The sequence below is a fragment of the Oryx dammah genome, unplaced genomic scaffold, assembly GCF_014754425.2.
Source record: "Oryx dammah isolate SB20612 unplaced genomic scaffold, SCBI_Odam_1.1 HiC_scaffold_5, whole genome shotgun sequence".
Taxonomy (NCBI): Eukaryota; Metazoa; Chordata; class Mammalia; order Artiodactyla; family Bovidae; genus Oryx; species Oryx dammah.
In genome coordinates, this window is record NW_024070189.1 from 58604569 (window position 1) to 58621190 (window position 16622).

Consider the following 16622-nt stretch of genomic DNA (forward strand, 5'->3'; position numbering starts at 1 on the left):
AGTGGGGATTCTGGGGGGGAGATCAGGAATGACTCTCAGCAACTGGGATCCCCACCTTTCCCCTGGGGGCTTCCTGTCTTCAGCAGCCCCATCCACCCACAAGCAAAAATTCAGGAAAGTGGTGTGGGCCAAGGGAGGATGCTGAGTCCTTGCTGCCTGTACACTGGACGGTATATGACTTTGTTTGTGCTTTGCCTCAGTCCTGCAATCACAGTATGACAGATAAGGAAGCAGAAGCTCAGGGAACTGGAGAGACTCCACCTAGATTCCTGAGCCAGTGTGGCTTTTGGTGGCTCCACGCAGAGTCCTTGCCGGGACATTCTGTCATCTGACACCTGGTGAAGAAAGAAGGTACTGAGCTGGACTTTTATCTGCGCTGGAAAGGCTTCCCGGGGCAATGAAAAATGCCTCATCGGAGTTTCTGATTTTAAAAAAAAGCATAAATGGCTCAAACAAGCCAGCTGTAATTTCTTAGCAGAGATTCTGGATCATTCAATTCTTTCCTCGTTTACCCCTGCACTGAGTGAAAGAGCACCGTCAGACATGAAGGTGGTGCGCAGGCAAACCAGGCCGCAGTGCCAGCCTGCACCGACTGCGGACTAGGGACAGGCCGCTGCGGACTGGGGACAGGCCAGCTGGTTGGCCAGTGACCCAGGTAGGGCTCTCCTGCTGCAAGCACTCACCTTTTGCATCTTCAAATTACAAAGAGCAAAAACAGGCACACTTTACAGGCTCAGAAACCCCGCACAAAGGCCAATCAGCCTTCTGAACTCCATGGGGACATCCTAGGGACTCTGCTGAAGCAGAATTCATTTCATTTTACATCCATACATTGCCAAATGTCAGTCCTAACCCAGAAGAACATGAATAAAAGCCCAGTATCTGGACCTATGACAGTTAAATAGCAAGGGAAGAGTCTCAAAGGGAAAGGGGACCAGAAATGGAACATGAATTCACAAACATCTTTCAAACTGATGTTATTTCCATCCATTCAGCAGACATTTACTGAGCATATACCACGAGTCAGCACTGTTCTAGGTTCTGTGGAAACAGAGGCTGAGAGAAAAAGATCACCTCCATGAAGGTTACAAGGGGAAGCAGGCACACTCAAAGATCAGAGAGGTTAAGCAATCTACCCAGGTCCTAGCATTAATAAGGGGATTTGAATCCAGCTTTTATCACACTTGCCACCTGCCTACTAGGAAAGTGGTTATCCCTGCTATAACTACTAGCTTTCTGTGTTTCTTTCTGTGGCTGGGGGGTGAGGGGGAGGGAGGAAACAGGGGGAGACAGGGGAAGAAATAGGCTGAGAAGAAGGTACTTTCCTTGGATGGGTGTCTGAGGGCTGCTGTGGAATTAGTGCTGGATTGCAGCAGCATGCAGTAAAGAGGAAATGCATTTAGCTTGGATTCAGGACTTATGACCCCATTCCAGTACTCTTGCCTGGAAAATCCCATGGATGGAAGAGCCTGGCTGCAGGCCATGAGATCGCGAAGAGTGGACAAAACTGAGCGACTTCACTTTCACTTTTATGCATTGGAGAAGGAAATGGCAACCCGCTCCAGTGTTCTTGCCTGGAGAATCCCAGGGACGGGGGAGCCTGGTGGGCTGCCATCTATGGGGTCGCACAGAGTCGGACACGACTGAAGTAACTTAGCAGCAGCAGGACTTATGTCCTCATCAAAATACAAGCATCTGAGCAAGTCACTAAACCTCTCTGTATTTCAGTATCTCTAAGAAAGAGGGCCTAGAGCCAGACATCCTGGAATGTGAAGTCAAGTGGGCCTTAGAAAGCAACACTACGAACAAAGCTAGTGGGGGTGATGGAATTCCAGTTGAGCTGTTTCAAATCCTAAAAGATGATGCTGTGAAAGTGCTGCACTCAATATGTCAGCAAATTTGGAAAACTCAGCAGTGGCCATAGGACTGGAAAAAGTCAGTTTTCATTCCGATCCCAAAGAAAGGCAACGCCAAAGAATGCTCAAGCTACTGCACAATTGCACTCATCTCACACGCTACTGAAGTAATGCTCAAAATTCTCCAAGTCAGGCTTCAGCAAAACGTGAACCGAGAACTTCCAGATGTTCAAGCTGGTTTTGGAAAAGGCAGAGGAACCAGAGATCAAATTGCCAACATCCACTGGATCATCGAAAAAGCAAGAGAGTTCCAGAAAAACATCTATTTCTGCTTTATTGACTATGCCAAAGCCCTTGACTATGTGGAACACCACAAACTGGAAAATTCTGATGGGTATACCAGACCACCTGACCTGCCTCTTGAGAAACCTATATGCAGGTCAGGAAGCAACAGTTAGAACTGGACATGGAACAACAGACTGATTCCAAACAGGAAAAGGAGTACGTCAAGGCTGTATATTGTCACCCTGCTTATTTAACTTACATGCAGAATACATCATGAGAAATGCTGGGCTGGAAGAAGCACAAGCTGGAACCAAGATTGCTGGGAGAAATATCAGTAACCTCAGATATGCAGATGACACCCCCTTATGGCAGAAAGTGAAGAAAAACTAAAGAGCCTCTTGATGAAAGTGAAAGAGGAGAATGAGAAAGTTGGCTTAAAGCCCAACATTCAGAAAACTAAGATCATGGCATCCAGTCCCATTACTTCATGGCAAACAGATGGGGAAACAGTGGAAACAGTGGCTGACTTTATTTTGGGGGGCTCCAAAATCACTGCGGATGGTGACTGCAGACATGAAATGAAGCTTACTCCTTGGAAGGAAAGTTATGACCACCCTAGACAGCATATTAAAAAGCAGAGACATTACTTTGCCAACAAAAGTCCATCTAGTCAAAGCTATGGTTTTTCCAGTAGTCATGTATGGATATGAGAGTTGGACTATAAAGAAAGCTGAGTGCTGAAGAATTGATGCTTTTGAACTGTTGGAGAAGACTCTTGAGAGTCCCTTGGACTGCAAGGAGATGCAACCAGTTCATCCTAAAGGAGATCAGTCCTGGGTGTTCACTGGAAGGACTGATGTTGAAGCTGAAACTCCAATACTTTGGCCACCTGATTCAAAGAGCTAACTCATTTGAAAAGACCCTGACGCTGGGAAAGATTGAAGGCAGGAGGAGAAGGGAACAACAGAGGATGAGATGGTTGGATGGCATCACCGACTCAGTGGACATGAATTTGGGTAAACTCTGGGAGTTGGTGATGGACAGGGAGGCCTGGCGTGCTGCAGTTCATGAGGTCACAAAGAGTCGGACACGACTGAGAGACTGAATTGAACTGAAGAAAGAGAGCACTGGCTGAACAAGGAATGGTAAATGGCGACATCCTACCTAACAAACAATTTACACCTTGTTCATAGCTGCTGCCTAGGACCCTTTGCTAAGGAGGCTTCTGAAGCCACATTTGGGCTGAGCAGGTAGAGCTGGAATTGGTGAGTGACGTCTCCCACGAGCTTGGGAGGGTGATCAGCTGGGCAACCGAACACTTCGATGATTTGAGGTATCCGAGTGGGAGCCATTTCAATTTTGGTGACAGAATTTAAAAACCTCTGACTTCAGGACTTTCTAACCAATTCACAGAATTTTCCTTAAAAAGACAGATGGCCTATTTTCTGACATAAGACTGGAGATGCTGCTGTGTTTAACTGCCACCTTAAATAGTTTTGTTACTATGGCATATTCCCAAGAATCTAGAAACTTTCGTTATTTAGAATGCTTCACTGAGCATGAGCTCACCCGCACCAGGGCCTGGGGGTTTCCAACGATCTTCCTACTCATGTTGATGTGGCTTTGCCACCAGAGAGTGTGACAGAAGTGACGTGCTGAGACTTGTGAGTCCGGGCAGTGAAAAAGCCAGGGTGATCATTACTCTGAAGTTATATAAAGTTTGGGGAAATCTGGGTGAAAGGTACATAGAACTGCTTGTACTATTTCCGCAAAGCTTTTATAAAGTCCAGAATTTTTTCAAAATTAGAAGTTAAATGAAAAGTTCTTTCTTTTTTTTTTTTTTAAGGAAGGCCTGTGAGTTGCTACTTTTGCAACTCCAAAGGAGTTGCCAAAGGAGCCCAGACCTCCTGAGGCTGTCATACTGTGGGGCCCCAGTCAGCCTCACTGAGAGGCCATGTGGAGGGAGCTGGAGGGGGAAAGGACACCAGATGCATTTGGGTTTTTTTGTTTGTTTCGTTTTTGCATTTGAAAGAACAATAATGAAGGAAGTATAAGATTTCACTGAAACTGAAGCAACTGACAGAATACTACAAAACTTAAACTTTCATGGGAAATAAAAGGTTCAGATCAAGCCAGTAGGAGTGGAAAAGCCCAAGCCTGGACTGCATACAGATGAAAAGAGTAACTTCTCAGCCTGTGCATCACCTGACCCCTCCCAGCAGTGAGACAGCCACAGTCATGCTCCCACCCCCCTCTCCCTTCCAAAGAATCTGCCAAACCAAACAGCTTCTTCCTCTGTGATACAGGTGTAAGCCAAACCAAGAGTATCCCTTTCAGTTCAGTTCAGTTCAGTTCAGTTCAGTCCCTTTAGACAGCTATAAATATGAAAGCCAAGAAGGAAAGTTTGTAAATCCCATTCAAGGGCAGAAAGCACACAGACTCAGCCCAGCCCCCTCTAGGTCATCCTCTATGCTCCAGCCCCAGTGAGCAGAGACACATCTTTCTGGCCAAGTTCTGCCAAATTACAGAATCTTTAATGGCAAGATTTAGGGTAATTTACTATGTAGTGATGTGTATTAGTGCAGGGAGATCCAACCAGTCCATCCTAAAGGAAATCAGTCCTGAATATTCATTGGAAGGACTGATGCTGAAGCTGAAACTCCAATACTGTGGCCACCTCATGTGAAGAACTGACTCACTGGAAAAGACCCTGATGCTGGGAAAGACTGAAGGCAGGAGGAGAAGGGGACGACAGAGGATGAGACGGTTGGATGGCATCACTGACACGATGGACATGAGTAGGCTCCAGGAGTTGGTGATAGACAGGGAAGCCTGGTATGCTGCAGTCCGTGGGGTCGCAAAGAGTCAGATGAGACTGAGCGACTAAACTGACTGACTACGTAGTAGTAGACACCCAGAACATATGTCAAACTTCCACCTGAGGGAAAAAGCCTTAAATTCTGGTTTGGTAAGACCTGGCTTTCCAAATGGGTCTTTGAACCCAATCCTTGGGTTGACACAGCTCCTTGCCTAAGTGCTTTTGTTTCCTGAGTTGCTTCCCTCCTCTTATTTCAATAAGAAATCTCCTTGCACATCTAAGAATATTATAAGATTCCTCTCCTCCCTTTCTTTTTGTAGCAAGGTTTTTGCTCCCTGTGTTGCCTCTGTTCCCTCAGTGACCCTTTTTCCTGTCTTATCATTTGGGGCCTTTACTCAGGTCTCTGAAGATCCTCTGTTGTTCGTTAATATTTAAGGCTGAGATTCTATTACTTGCAGTCTTATGAGTCTTGACTAACACAAATGGTGGAAGTCTAAACTAAAACAGTAAGAGCAAGGTTGACTGCAGTCAGTCATTTAAGAGGTTCTTCACAGAACATGAAACCTAACTCAATTTGCTGAGAGGAAGCGCTTTGAAAGAAGTCTGTATGGAGTGCAGCTGTAGCACCTAGGAGTGCTAAGTTCTAAGGAAGGTGTGGGATTCAGGAGGGAAAGTTTCATGGAGGTGCTGATGTTCTGTTTGATCTCTCTGTAGGGTTGGGAAGAATGAGAATGAGGAGCAGGGACTGAAGGGAGCAACATGGCTGGTTAGAGGCCATCCTCAGTGGTGACATCCTTAACTCCAAGCCAAGGTGGTTACTGGATGAGACATCTGATAGTCTAATAAGGGGGTGGGTATATTTTTCGCATGGGAGGGATGTGAACTGTTAAAAGCGAAGGCTGGAGCGTGGTGGACCAATTGCCAAGACGGCCACCAACAGCTCCTCTCACCCTGGATTCACATGCAGTTTCTCCTAGTGTGTGCCTGCTCAGTTGCATTCAAATCTGCAATCCTATGGACTGTAGCCCGCCAGGTTCCTCCATCCATGGGATTCTCCAGGCAAGAATACTGGAGTGGGTTGCCATTTCCTCCTCCAGGGGATCTTCCTGACCCAGGGATTGAGCCCCTGTCTCCTGCGTCTCCCGCACTGCAGACAGATTCCTTACCTCACTGAGCCACCTAGGAAGCCCCTGTTCCTCCTAGTGAGCTGAAGTCTGTTTTACACCAATGTCTGTAACAGCCATTTATGTATTATTCATAATATTTCAAAAGCAAATATATATCAACTAATGAAAGGATGAATAAAATATGGTATATCCATACAATATTATTTGGCAAAGGAATGGAGCACTGGTATTTGCTACAATGTGGATGAACCTTGAAAACATTACACTTAGTAGAAGAAACCAGTCATAAAAGACTACATATTACATGATTCAAAGTTCAGCACAGACAAATCTACAGAGACAGAAAATAAATTAATGGAGGAGGAGACTTAAGGATATGGGGAATAACTGCCAAAGGGTCTCTTTTCAGGGTGATGAAAATGTTCTGGAATTAGTGGTGATGGTCATACAACTCTGTGACTACACCAAAACCCACTGGACTGTACACTTGAAGTAGGATAACTGTAAAGTATGCGAATTGTATCTAAACAAAACTGTTAGCAAAAAAGCAGAAGTGGGGGAGAAGGCATCGATTTCCCCTCCTGCTGAACCTGGCCAGCCTTTGCGCAACAGGATACAGGGCGAGGCGGAGCTGGTTCTGGGCCTCACTATTAAAAGCCTGGCAGCTGCTACTTTCACACTCTTGAAGGACAGGGAGATGTACAGAGAGAGGCCTCATGGAGGTAAACGAGGTCTTAGTCATGTGAGTGAGGTCGTCTTGGACATTTCAGCTCCAGCCAGGCTGACAGCTGAATTAAGTCATGCAAGTGACCCCAGGAGAGAGCCCCTAAAGCCAACTCACTGGACCATGAGAAATAATAAATCACTGTTGTTTTAAGCCACTTAGTTTCAGAGTGATATGTTATACAATAGTAACTGAAACACAACCGCTCTGAGCCTCATATTCCACTATAACATGGGACTAATGCCAGAGGGTCATTGTGACAATCATGTGAAGCTAATGCCAATGCAAGAAATATTAACTATTATTATTATTAAAAATCATCCCCGGAGACCCTTGACATATTGAGGGTGTGCTCCCCAGGGAAGCCTGATTCTCACAAACACCTGCTCCGTCCAATCACATGGTTTCCAAAAAGCTGGTTTGCTGAGGAAAACAAAGGCTTAAAAAAATACAGTATCTGAGAAAATGAAATTTGAATATAAACAGAGTACCAAAGAAGGGTCTGCTTAGATCAGCCATCTACCCACCTTCTTGTACATTCAACACATCTTTATTAAATCCTTACTAATTACCAAACATCAATTAAGAATAGCTCAGACCCCCTCCAGCTCAGCTGGTAAAGAATCTGCCTGCAATGTGGGAGACCTGGGTTCAGTTCCTGGGTTGGGAAGATACCCTGGAGAAGGGAAAGGCTACCCACCCCAATATTCTGGCCTGGAGAATCCCATGGACTATGGGATAGCAAAGAGTTAGACACAACTGAGCGACTTTCACTTTCACTAAGACCCTAGAATAATTCCCACCTAGGTGGCTGTTAACAGAATGGACTAGAACTCCAGCTGAGAGATGGCATATGCAGCAGTAGATACATCTAAAATCATTCTGCTAGAGAAAAAAAAAACAAACCCTTTAAATTTCTGCAGAGCGCTCAAATTCTCATGCTTAGAATATAGGCCCCAAGAATGATTCTGACTAAGGATCCCAGGAGCAACAGAGAGAAATAAATGAAACGGGTTCCCTAAAGGTGCATCCCTTAGTGAGGGGGGTCAGAGGGTCCCATTCACAGAATCTGGATCCCCTAGAACCCAGGCTGAGAAAAGGACTTCACCATCTGGCATCGCCTGCCAAGTCTGGTGCAGAATGTGTGTAGGCAATTAACCCAGGCTGATGTCAGTGAGAAATCCTGTAGAGAAGGATGTTCAACAGCTTTCAACTGCATTTATGAAATCATGACAAATTGATAACACTGAACTAAAAGAACCTTTTAATCCTAAGAACAATTAAGATCCTATTTTTTCCTCAAAAATGCTGACATAATATTAACACTTAAATGACACCAAAGGTAAGAAAGAGGGCCAAACCCATGAATACTTTCTGCATGAGGGCACAAGGTCCACCGAGCCCAGGAAGCACTTATTCTAGACAAGCTCTGGAACATTCCAGTCCACTGAATGCTACTTATAATCAGTACAAACAATACAGGCCCGGAAATGTTCGGAAGGCCTGTACTGCCTGTATTGTATAGGCCAGAAGGGCTCCGGGTGAAAGATACAACCTAGGGAGGCACTGGACTGAGTCTATTGTTCAATACAAATGCTGGGCTGATTTTTTTTTTTTTTTTGACATATATACTAAAGTGCACAGATATAAAGTTTGAGGCTTGTAAAATGTTTATACCCAGATTAAGATAAAAGCATACTCCTAATACCCAGAAGGTTCCCTGTGCCCTTCCCAGTCAATAACAAACCCCACCCTAGCCCCCTACTCCACTATTTTGATCTCCAGAACCACAGGTTAGTTTGGCTTAGTCTTGAATTGCACATAAACAGACCACATACATTATGTGGTCTTTTCAGACTGCCTTCTTTCATTCATCACATGGTTACCTTATTTTGAAACAGAAACCTAGAAACTGAGCTTTATTTTTAGGAAATCCCCCTCTGATGTCACAGACCTGGATGCCAACTATTCTGATTATACTGGTTGTACTTCCTGAACTCCTCCAAGCACATGTTGTAACACTTTAAAACAGAAACAGAACCTTGGATTGTAAAAGTTTTTCTTCAAAATAAACTAAATCTTTTAAAGGTATTCAAATCCATTCAACCTTAATATAGCCTCTGACTTAATACCATAAAAGTGTAATGTTTCCTATACTGAGCCCACAACTCCTCTTAAACCTATTTTTCTTCCTTGGTATCCACCCATTCTAAAGAACCCTCAAATTCTGAAATAAAAAGAACCTTCAATTCTGTTACTACTTTTGATTAGTAAGGGGTTAAACTATAAAATTTAACCTTAGGGGTTAAACTATAAATTAACCTCAGAAAATCTCTGAGGCAGCTTAAGGTTCTAAAATTCAGATGAATGCGGCAGTTCAGAAAAGAGAGGAGAGGGACAACAGCAATAAGATACAGGTACAGAGTCCACAGTTAACCTGTCAGGATTCAGATCTGGGCTCTGCCATTTCTAGCTGGGTGGCCTTGGGCAAGTCATTACTCCACTCTGTGCCTCAATCACTTCACTGTAAAATGGGAATAACCTCGTAAGACTGTTGCAAGGATTAAATGTGAATGTATATAAAGCTCTTAGGAAAGCACCTGGCACGTAATAAGAATGAGCTATATTCAAAAGCTGAAAGCTCTAAGAGAGCAACAGTTCTGCAAACCAAAAGGTTATAGAACAGTCACAGCAGGCGCCCAGACATGTAGCACAGTGCTTCTCAAGATGTTTCCTTCCTAACCCTTCACAGACTGCTACTTTTTGTAAAATGCGAGATTACAGGCTTGAACGTCACAGCAATGTCAAACTATTTTCAAAGTTTTTAGATGTTTACTCTAAAAATGTTTACACTTTCAATATTTACCTCATGGCATCCTGATAGCTGCTCACGGGCTGGCCCTTGTCTCCAGAGTAAACTTTGAGAAGCACTGTTCTAGCACACAAGAAGGACCACAAGCCTGCTGACAACTCAGCTAGCAGGTTACACAGAATTATGAAAACATATTAGCAAAGAAAACCAACCTCAACAGCAGGGGCAAGAGGATGACTTGAGGGTCAACAAGTTGAGAGATAAAATAATCCCAACAGGCTAAACTTGGAAAACAAAACTGGCTGCCAGAGCAAGAATCCAACTGCTAATTTGCCCCCATTCACTGCTTGAGGAGGTCCCCTCAAAAAACATGCCGGCCAGGAAGTGAAGCGAAGGAAGGGGTCAAGAGATATGAAGGAGGAAGCAGAGCTGAGTCAACTCTCCTGAGTCAGAAGCCAATCTATGCAGTCACCAAGCTTTGGGAATGTCAACCACAGCACACAGAGGCCAGAGTTTCTCCTCTGCCAAAGAAAACATGCAAAGCAAACATCTCCTTTGGTGGCATGGGACTGCACACATGTGCACCCGGGTACACACACAGTCGGCCCTCAGTGTCCGTGAGGACTTGTTCTAGGACCCACATGATACCAAGACCTGTGGTGCCTCGAGTGCCTTATATATAAATACTTTATACAAAAGGAATTTGCATACAACCTACACATGTCCTTCTGTATACTTTAGATGACTTATAGATTATTTATAACACCCAAGACAATGTAAATGTTGTTTAAATAGTTGTAAATACAACATGAATGTTATGGAAGTAGTTTCTAGAGTACAGCAAAAAGTTCTGCTTTTTGGAAATTTCCAGAATTTCTTTCCCCAAATATTTTCAATCTGGTGGTTGGTTGAATTCATGGGTACGGAACCCACAGATACGGAGGGCCGACTGTACACCCACCCCATTCACATCACAGTACCTGTGGTTTTAGGAGGCTCCTGAGGTCCGCCCTGCCAGCCATATTGTGGGTATCCTTGGTAGGGGTACCCGCCCTGAGGAGGTGGGTAGGGTCCCCCTGGAGGTCCTGGAGGGTAGAACCCAGGCCCCATCGGTTGTGATGGATAAGGGGGATACGGGGCTGTCGGACCGGGGCCCGGATACGGCGGAGGGTTCCCTTGGTTCATCAGGGACCTGCAGAGTACACCTAGGAGACAAACAGTGAAAGTTATTTGTTTTTAACCTGAGGAAATCATCAGAAAAAAACTGTAATCATGAGACAATTTACAAATTGCCTTAGAGATATCCTAAACCTCTTGCACACTTTCAGCTCTGCCCATTTTGTTTCCTTCTCACCACTGGTGAATATCTTATGTATCTGATTGCTTTTTGTCTGCCTGCCTCACTAGATGACAGGCTGTGACAGCAGGAATCAGGCCAAGCAGCCATGCCAACAGTGAGTGACCAGGGACGGGGTAAGGGCTGCTCCGCCCCGGGCACTGGGTGGCCTGGTCGCTCGCCCCAGACCCCTAGCTCTGCGCAGCTGAGCAGTGTGCTTGGTTGTCACCACGCAAAGGGTAGAGCTATTTACAGAGGATGCCAAGCATCTTCTCTGACCATCCAGGCTCCCAGGACTCTGGAGGGCTCACCAGGAACTCCCACTGTTTTATAGTTCCTGTTCTGGGTGCTTTGCTTCTGTGAGGGAGGCCATTTCCTCCCAGCCCCCAGAGTCTTTTATCCATTTTCTTGATTAGGCCTGAAGTCTGGAGGGGGTCAGCATCTCCTGTCTATCATCTCTGTAGCCCCTGAAGTGCCTGATCAAGGACTTCCTAATTAAAAGCATTACTGGGGAATGCAAAGTCCATACACGCTGGATGAATCTGATACTGTCATCTTGCTGCCTGGTACTGTTACCCCTCTCCTGTGCTGATACGTAATGTTTTACCTATCTAAGTTAATAAAGGAAAGAGTCTCATGCTCAAAATTCAATAACCTCACCATTAATTCTTTATAACATGCAATCAATAAATTCATAAATGACTCTAAAAAAAAGAGAACAACTACTTATAAAGTAATAAATTACTTTTCTTACTTATAAATAAAGTAAGCCTCCCTAAAAAATATGGATTAAAATAGTGGACTTTGCTGGCTGCCCACACAACAACCATATCCTCCTTCATAATAAGTCAGATTTCCAGTTACGCATCCATTCTTTCCTCCTGCAGTTCATGTGCTTTATAGGAAGCTCCTTACCAGCTTCAGGGTAAACCCAGTCTAACCTAAGCCAATCCAGGTCACCCTTTCCTCTTTTCCATCAAGATTGATTCAAGGAATTTAGGACTAAGCCAATCACAAATGGCAACCCTTGGTCACTCGGATTATTTCTAAAGTGGTTTGATCTTAGGGCTCTTCAAACACGCTCCCAAATGTCCTTTTGCCTTAACATAGGCAAACACATAGTCCAGCAAGGACATGGGCTACAAATTGCTGACAGCCAATCTTCAGCCCTGAGGGGGTCACCAGCCTTAAGATGAAGTAGGTACTTTAGAAAGGTACAGCAGAAAGAAGGAAAGAAATGGAATTCCAGATGACTATCAGTTCACTTCGGTCGCGTCCAACTCTGTGACCCCATGAATCGCAGCACGCCAGGCCTCCCTGTCCATCACCAGCTCCCAGAGTTCACTCAAACTCACGTCCATCGAGTCAGTGATGCCATCCTGTCATCCCCTTTTCCTTCTGGCCCCAATCCCTCCCAGCATCAGAGTCTTGTCCAATGAGTCAACTCTGTGCATGAGGTGACCAAAGTACTGGAGTTTCAGCTTTAGCATCATTCCTTCCAAAGAACACCCAGGGCTGATCTCCTTCAGAATGGACTGATCTCCTTGCAGTCCAAGGGACTCTCAAGAGTCTTCTCCAACACCACAGTTCAAAAACATCAATTCCTCGGCACTCAGCTTTCTTCACAGTCCAACTTCACATCCATACATGACTACTGGAAAAACCACAGCCTTGACTAGACAGACCTTTATTGGCAAAGTAATGTCTCTGCTTTTGAATATGCTATCTAGGTTGGTCATAATCCTGAAAGATGATGCTGTGAAAGTGCTGCACTCAATATGTCAGCAAATTTGGAAAACTCAGCAGTGGCCACAGGACTGGAAAAGGTCAGTTTTCATTCCAATCCCAAAGAAAGGCAATGCCAAAGAATGCTCAAACTACCACACAATTACACTCATCTCACACGCTACTAAAGTAATGCTCAAAATTCTCCAAGCCAGGCTTCAGCAATATGTGAACTGTGAAATTCCAGATGTTCAAGCCAGTTTTAGAAAAGGCAGAGGAACCAGAGATCAAATTGCCAACATCCGCTGGATCATCGAAAAAGCAAAAGAGTTCCAGAAAAACATCTATTTCTGCTTTATTGACTATGCCAAAGCCTTTGACTGTGTGGATCACAATAAACTGTGGAAAATTCTTCAAGTGATGGGAATACCAGACCACCTGACCTGCCTCTTGAGAAACCTATATGCAGGTCAGGAAGCAACAGTTAGAACCGGACATGGAACAACAGACTGGATCCAAATAGGAAAAGGAGTACATCAAGGCTGTATATTGTCACCCTGCTTATTTAACTTATATGCAGAATACATCATGAGAAATGCTGGGCTGGAAGAAGCACAAGCTGGAATCAAGATTACCAGAGAAATATCAATAACCTCAGATATGCAGATGACACTACCCTTATGGCAGAAAGGGAAGAGGAACTCAAAAGCCTCTTGATGAAAGTGAAAGAGGAGAGTGAAAAAGTTGGCTTAAAGCTCAACATTCAGAAAACGAAGATCATGGCATCTGGTCCCATCACTTCATGGGAAATAGATGGGGAAACAGTGGAAACAGTGTCAGACTTTATTTTTGGGGGCTCCAAAATCACTGCAGATGTTGACTGTAGCCATGAAATTAAAAGATGACTTTATAATAGCTCATAAATCAGACTGAATCCCAACTTAACCTAAACTACTACCTCTGTAGAATTTCCAGTGCTAGGAGCCAATAGTAAGGTAAGCTAAGGAATCCCTGAGTGATGTTCAAGCAAGCGGACTATGCCTGGCACTGGTCTAAGTAGTGGTGTATAGAAATGAACATGGTTCAAATCCTTCCCTGGACAATGAGTTAAAAAAAGAAACATAAGGATGGTGTTTTTTAGAAAAGGTGGTAAATAGATTACTGGGCTGGAGTAGGGGCTTAAATCCAGTGGGAGGAGGTGCAAGTGAGACTGTCATTTGAAGGAGGTGATAATAAACTGAAACTTTATAATATGGAGTCAGAATGGCTGGAAGCTCTCTCTTTTGATCACATCTGTCTTCTGTCTCCAGTCTTCTTTTTCCAGGGGCCTAACAGGGATTCAGAAAAGAATGGGAGTTCTTTCCCCTCTTTGCTCTCTGGCCTATGCCAACATGGCATCATACTTTGATCTGGGAATGACTTTCCCTTTAACCTAAGGCAAAGGCTGGTGGTGACTAACACTGCAATCATCATGTGAATCTGAGCATAGTTAACTGCTGATTACTTTTGCATTTCCTCTCTCCTACCTGGAAGGCTGTGGTAAACCTAGTGAGCCCTGGTTAATACAGAAATCAGTCTTATTAATCCCCTATGGCTATCCCATTAGTTATAGAACACAGCCATCATAACTATTCTTTCCTAAAATTCAGTGGGTGTGTATAGGGGTTGGGGTCAGTGGGTATCCTCTGAATTGACCTAATTCTATCAAAACTAGTTTAATAACTTCATTAATCCAACAAGACCCTGTAATAATGATTGTTCTCTCTCTAGCAAAGTCTAGACCTATATTTCTCTGAAGACACTGCCCTTCAAAACAATGAGCAGTGAAAGGGTAAAGAGAACAAAGTATTTAGAAATATCACAACCTCACATCTCAATGTTTCATGACTTTTCTTGATTGATTTCTGTGTATGTATTCCTCACTATTCCTGGGACCCTCAAAACTCTCAAATAAATGTGTCTTCCCCCTTCTCCCTCAATCATGTTTCCCCCTCATTTTTGGTGCATATTCTTCTCCTGCCTGAGAAACTGCTTGATGTCTGGGGTTGGGGGGAAATCTCATGTGCTACTCAGAGGCACTTATAAAGAGGATAAACCAAACAGTGCTCTTCTGTCATGACCCAACCCTACTGCACACTCTGTCCCTGTGTTCCCAGAACACAATCATCTTAGGGCAATAAAATCTGGATTTATTTTCAGTGTCCTCTAGGCTGGAAAAAAATCCCAACAAGAGAACAGCAAAAATCACAGAAACTCCATCTATATTGAGATCAAGGATTCCAGAGCTGGCATCTGAAAAGCAGGAGTTCACCCAGTGGGAATCAATTGTTTCCAAGTTTGCCCAGAAGGAAACCCAGAAGGAAACCCAAGTAAAGAAAGATTCCCTCACATTAACACAGTCTAGTACAAACCATTTAACATAACAAAAATATAAATGAGTTTTAAATTTAAGGTATGATACAAAACTTTAAAACATGATTTTTTCCCTTATAAATTTGGTTGGGTGAAATGTAAGCACTGCCCTAGGAGAGTATGTTATACTGAAGATCAAATGTAAACAGTGGAAACTGCAGTATTAAGGACAGTTCACAGCTCCAAAAGAGACAGCTCAAATCAAGCAGGAGCCAGGATCAACTGAAAAAGAATTCAGAGTATTGACAGTAAATATGATCCAAGGTCTCAGAAAAAGAATGGAGGCACAGATCAAGAAGATACAAGAACTGTTTAACAAAGAGGTAGAAAACCTAAAGAATAAACAGAGATGAACAATAACTGAAATGAAAAATACTCTAGAAAAAAATCAATAGCAGAATAAATGAGGCAGAAGGATTGGTAAGTGAGCTGGAAGATAGAACAGTGTAAATTATTGCCATGGAACCAAATAAAGAAAAAATAATGGGGAGAAAAAAAAGAGGATGGTCTCAGAGACCTCTGGGACAACACTAAACACACAGTTTGCATTATAGGGGTTCCAGAAGGAAAAAAGAAAGGATCTGAAAAAAATATTTGAAGAGATAATAGCTGAAAACTACCCTATCATGGGAAAGGAAACAGTCACAGCCAAGTTCAGGAAGCACAGAGAGTCCCAGGCAGAATAAACCCAAGGAAGAATGTGCTAAGAGGCATAGTAATCAAACTGACAGAAAATATTATACATTATTGACTGGGAGATTTCTGCAGAAACTAATGCCTGTGGCTGGCAATTTCTTACGTAAGTGAATACTGAAATGTTTCCAGTCAATAATGCTTAGATAACAAGATATATTAATATGTCTCCAGTCATTAAGTTGTTAAAAGCAACAAGGGAAAAGCAACAAATAACATACAAGGGGGAAGTTCTTTGTTGGTCCAGTGGTTAGGATATGGTACTTTCACTGCCATATCCCAGAGTTCAATCCCTGGTAGAACTAAAATCCCATAAGCTGCACAGTGGAGAAACAAAACCAAAAAAAAGAAACCATATATAAGAACTCCCCTAAGGTTATCAGCTGATTTTTCAGCAGAAATTCTGCAGGCCAGAAGGGAGTGGCACACTATATTTAAAGTGATGAAAGGGAAGAACCCACAACCAAGAACTCCTCCCAGCTGGACTCTCATTAAAATTTGATGGAGAAATCAAAAGCTTTACAGACAAGCAAGAGCTAAGAGAATAAAGCACGAGTAGACCAACTTTCCAGCAAATGCTAAAGGAGCTTCTCTAGGTGGAAAAGAAAAGGCCAAACTAGAAACAGGAAAATTATGAATGGAAAAGCTCACCAGCAAAGCACACATATAGTAAAGGTAGGAAATCATCCACATACAAATACGATATCAAAACCCGCAATCATAGGAAGAGGAAAGCACAATGCAGGATATTGAAAATGCATTTGAAATTAAAAGACCAGCAACTTAAAACAGTTTTGTTTATATATAGACCACTGTATCAAAACTTCATGGAAA

The 16622-nt window shown here is 43.5% G+C and overlaps 1 protein-coding gene across 1 annotated transcript in view; it reads right to left on the minus strand.

Annotated features, from left to right (window-relative positions):
* CYSTM1 (cysteine rich transmembrane module containing 1) overlaps window positions 1–16622 on the minus strand; it is a 58438-nt gene that overhangs the window by 21352 nt on the left and 20464 nt on the right. Inside the window, exon 2 of the mRNA XM_040239920.1 lies at window positions 10603–10827. Within this exon, the coding sequence (XP_040095854.1) occupies window positions 10603–10807 (205 nt within the window). The 5' untranslated portion in view covers window positions 10808–10827. The remainder of the gene's footprint in view (window positions 1–10602; window positions 10828–16622) is intronic.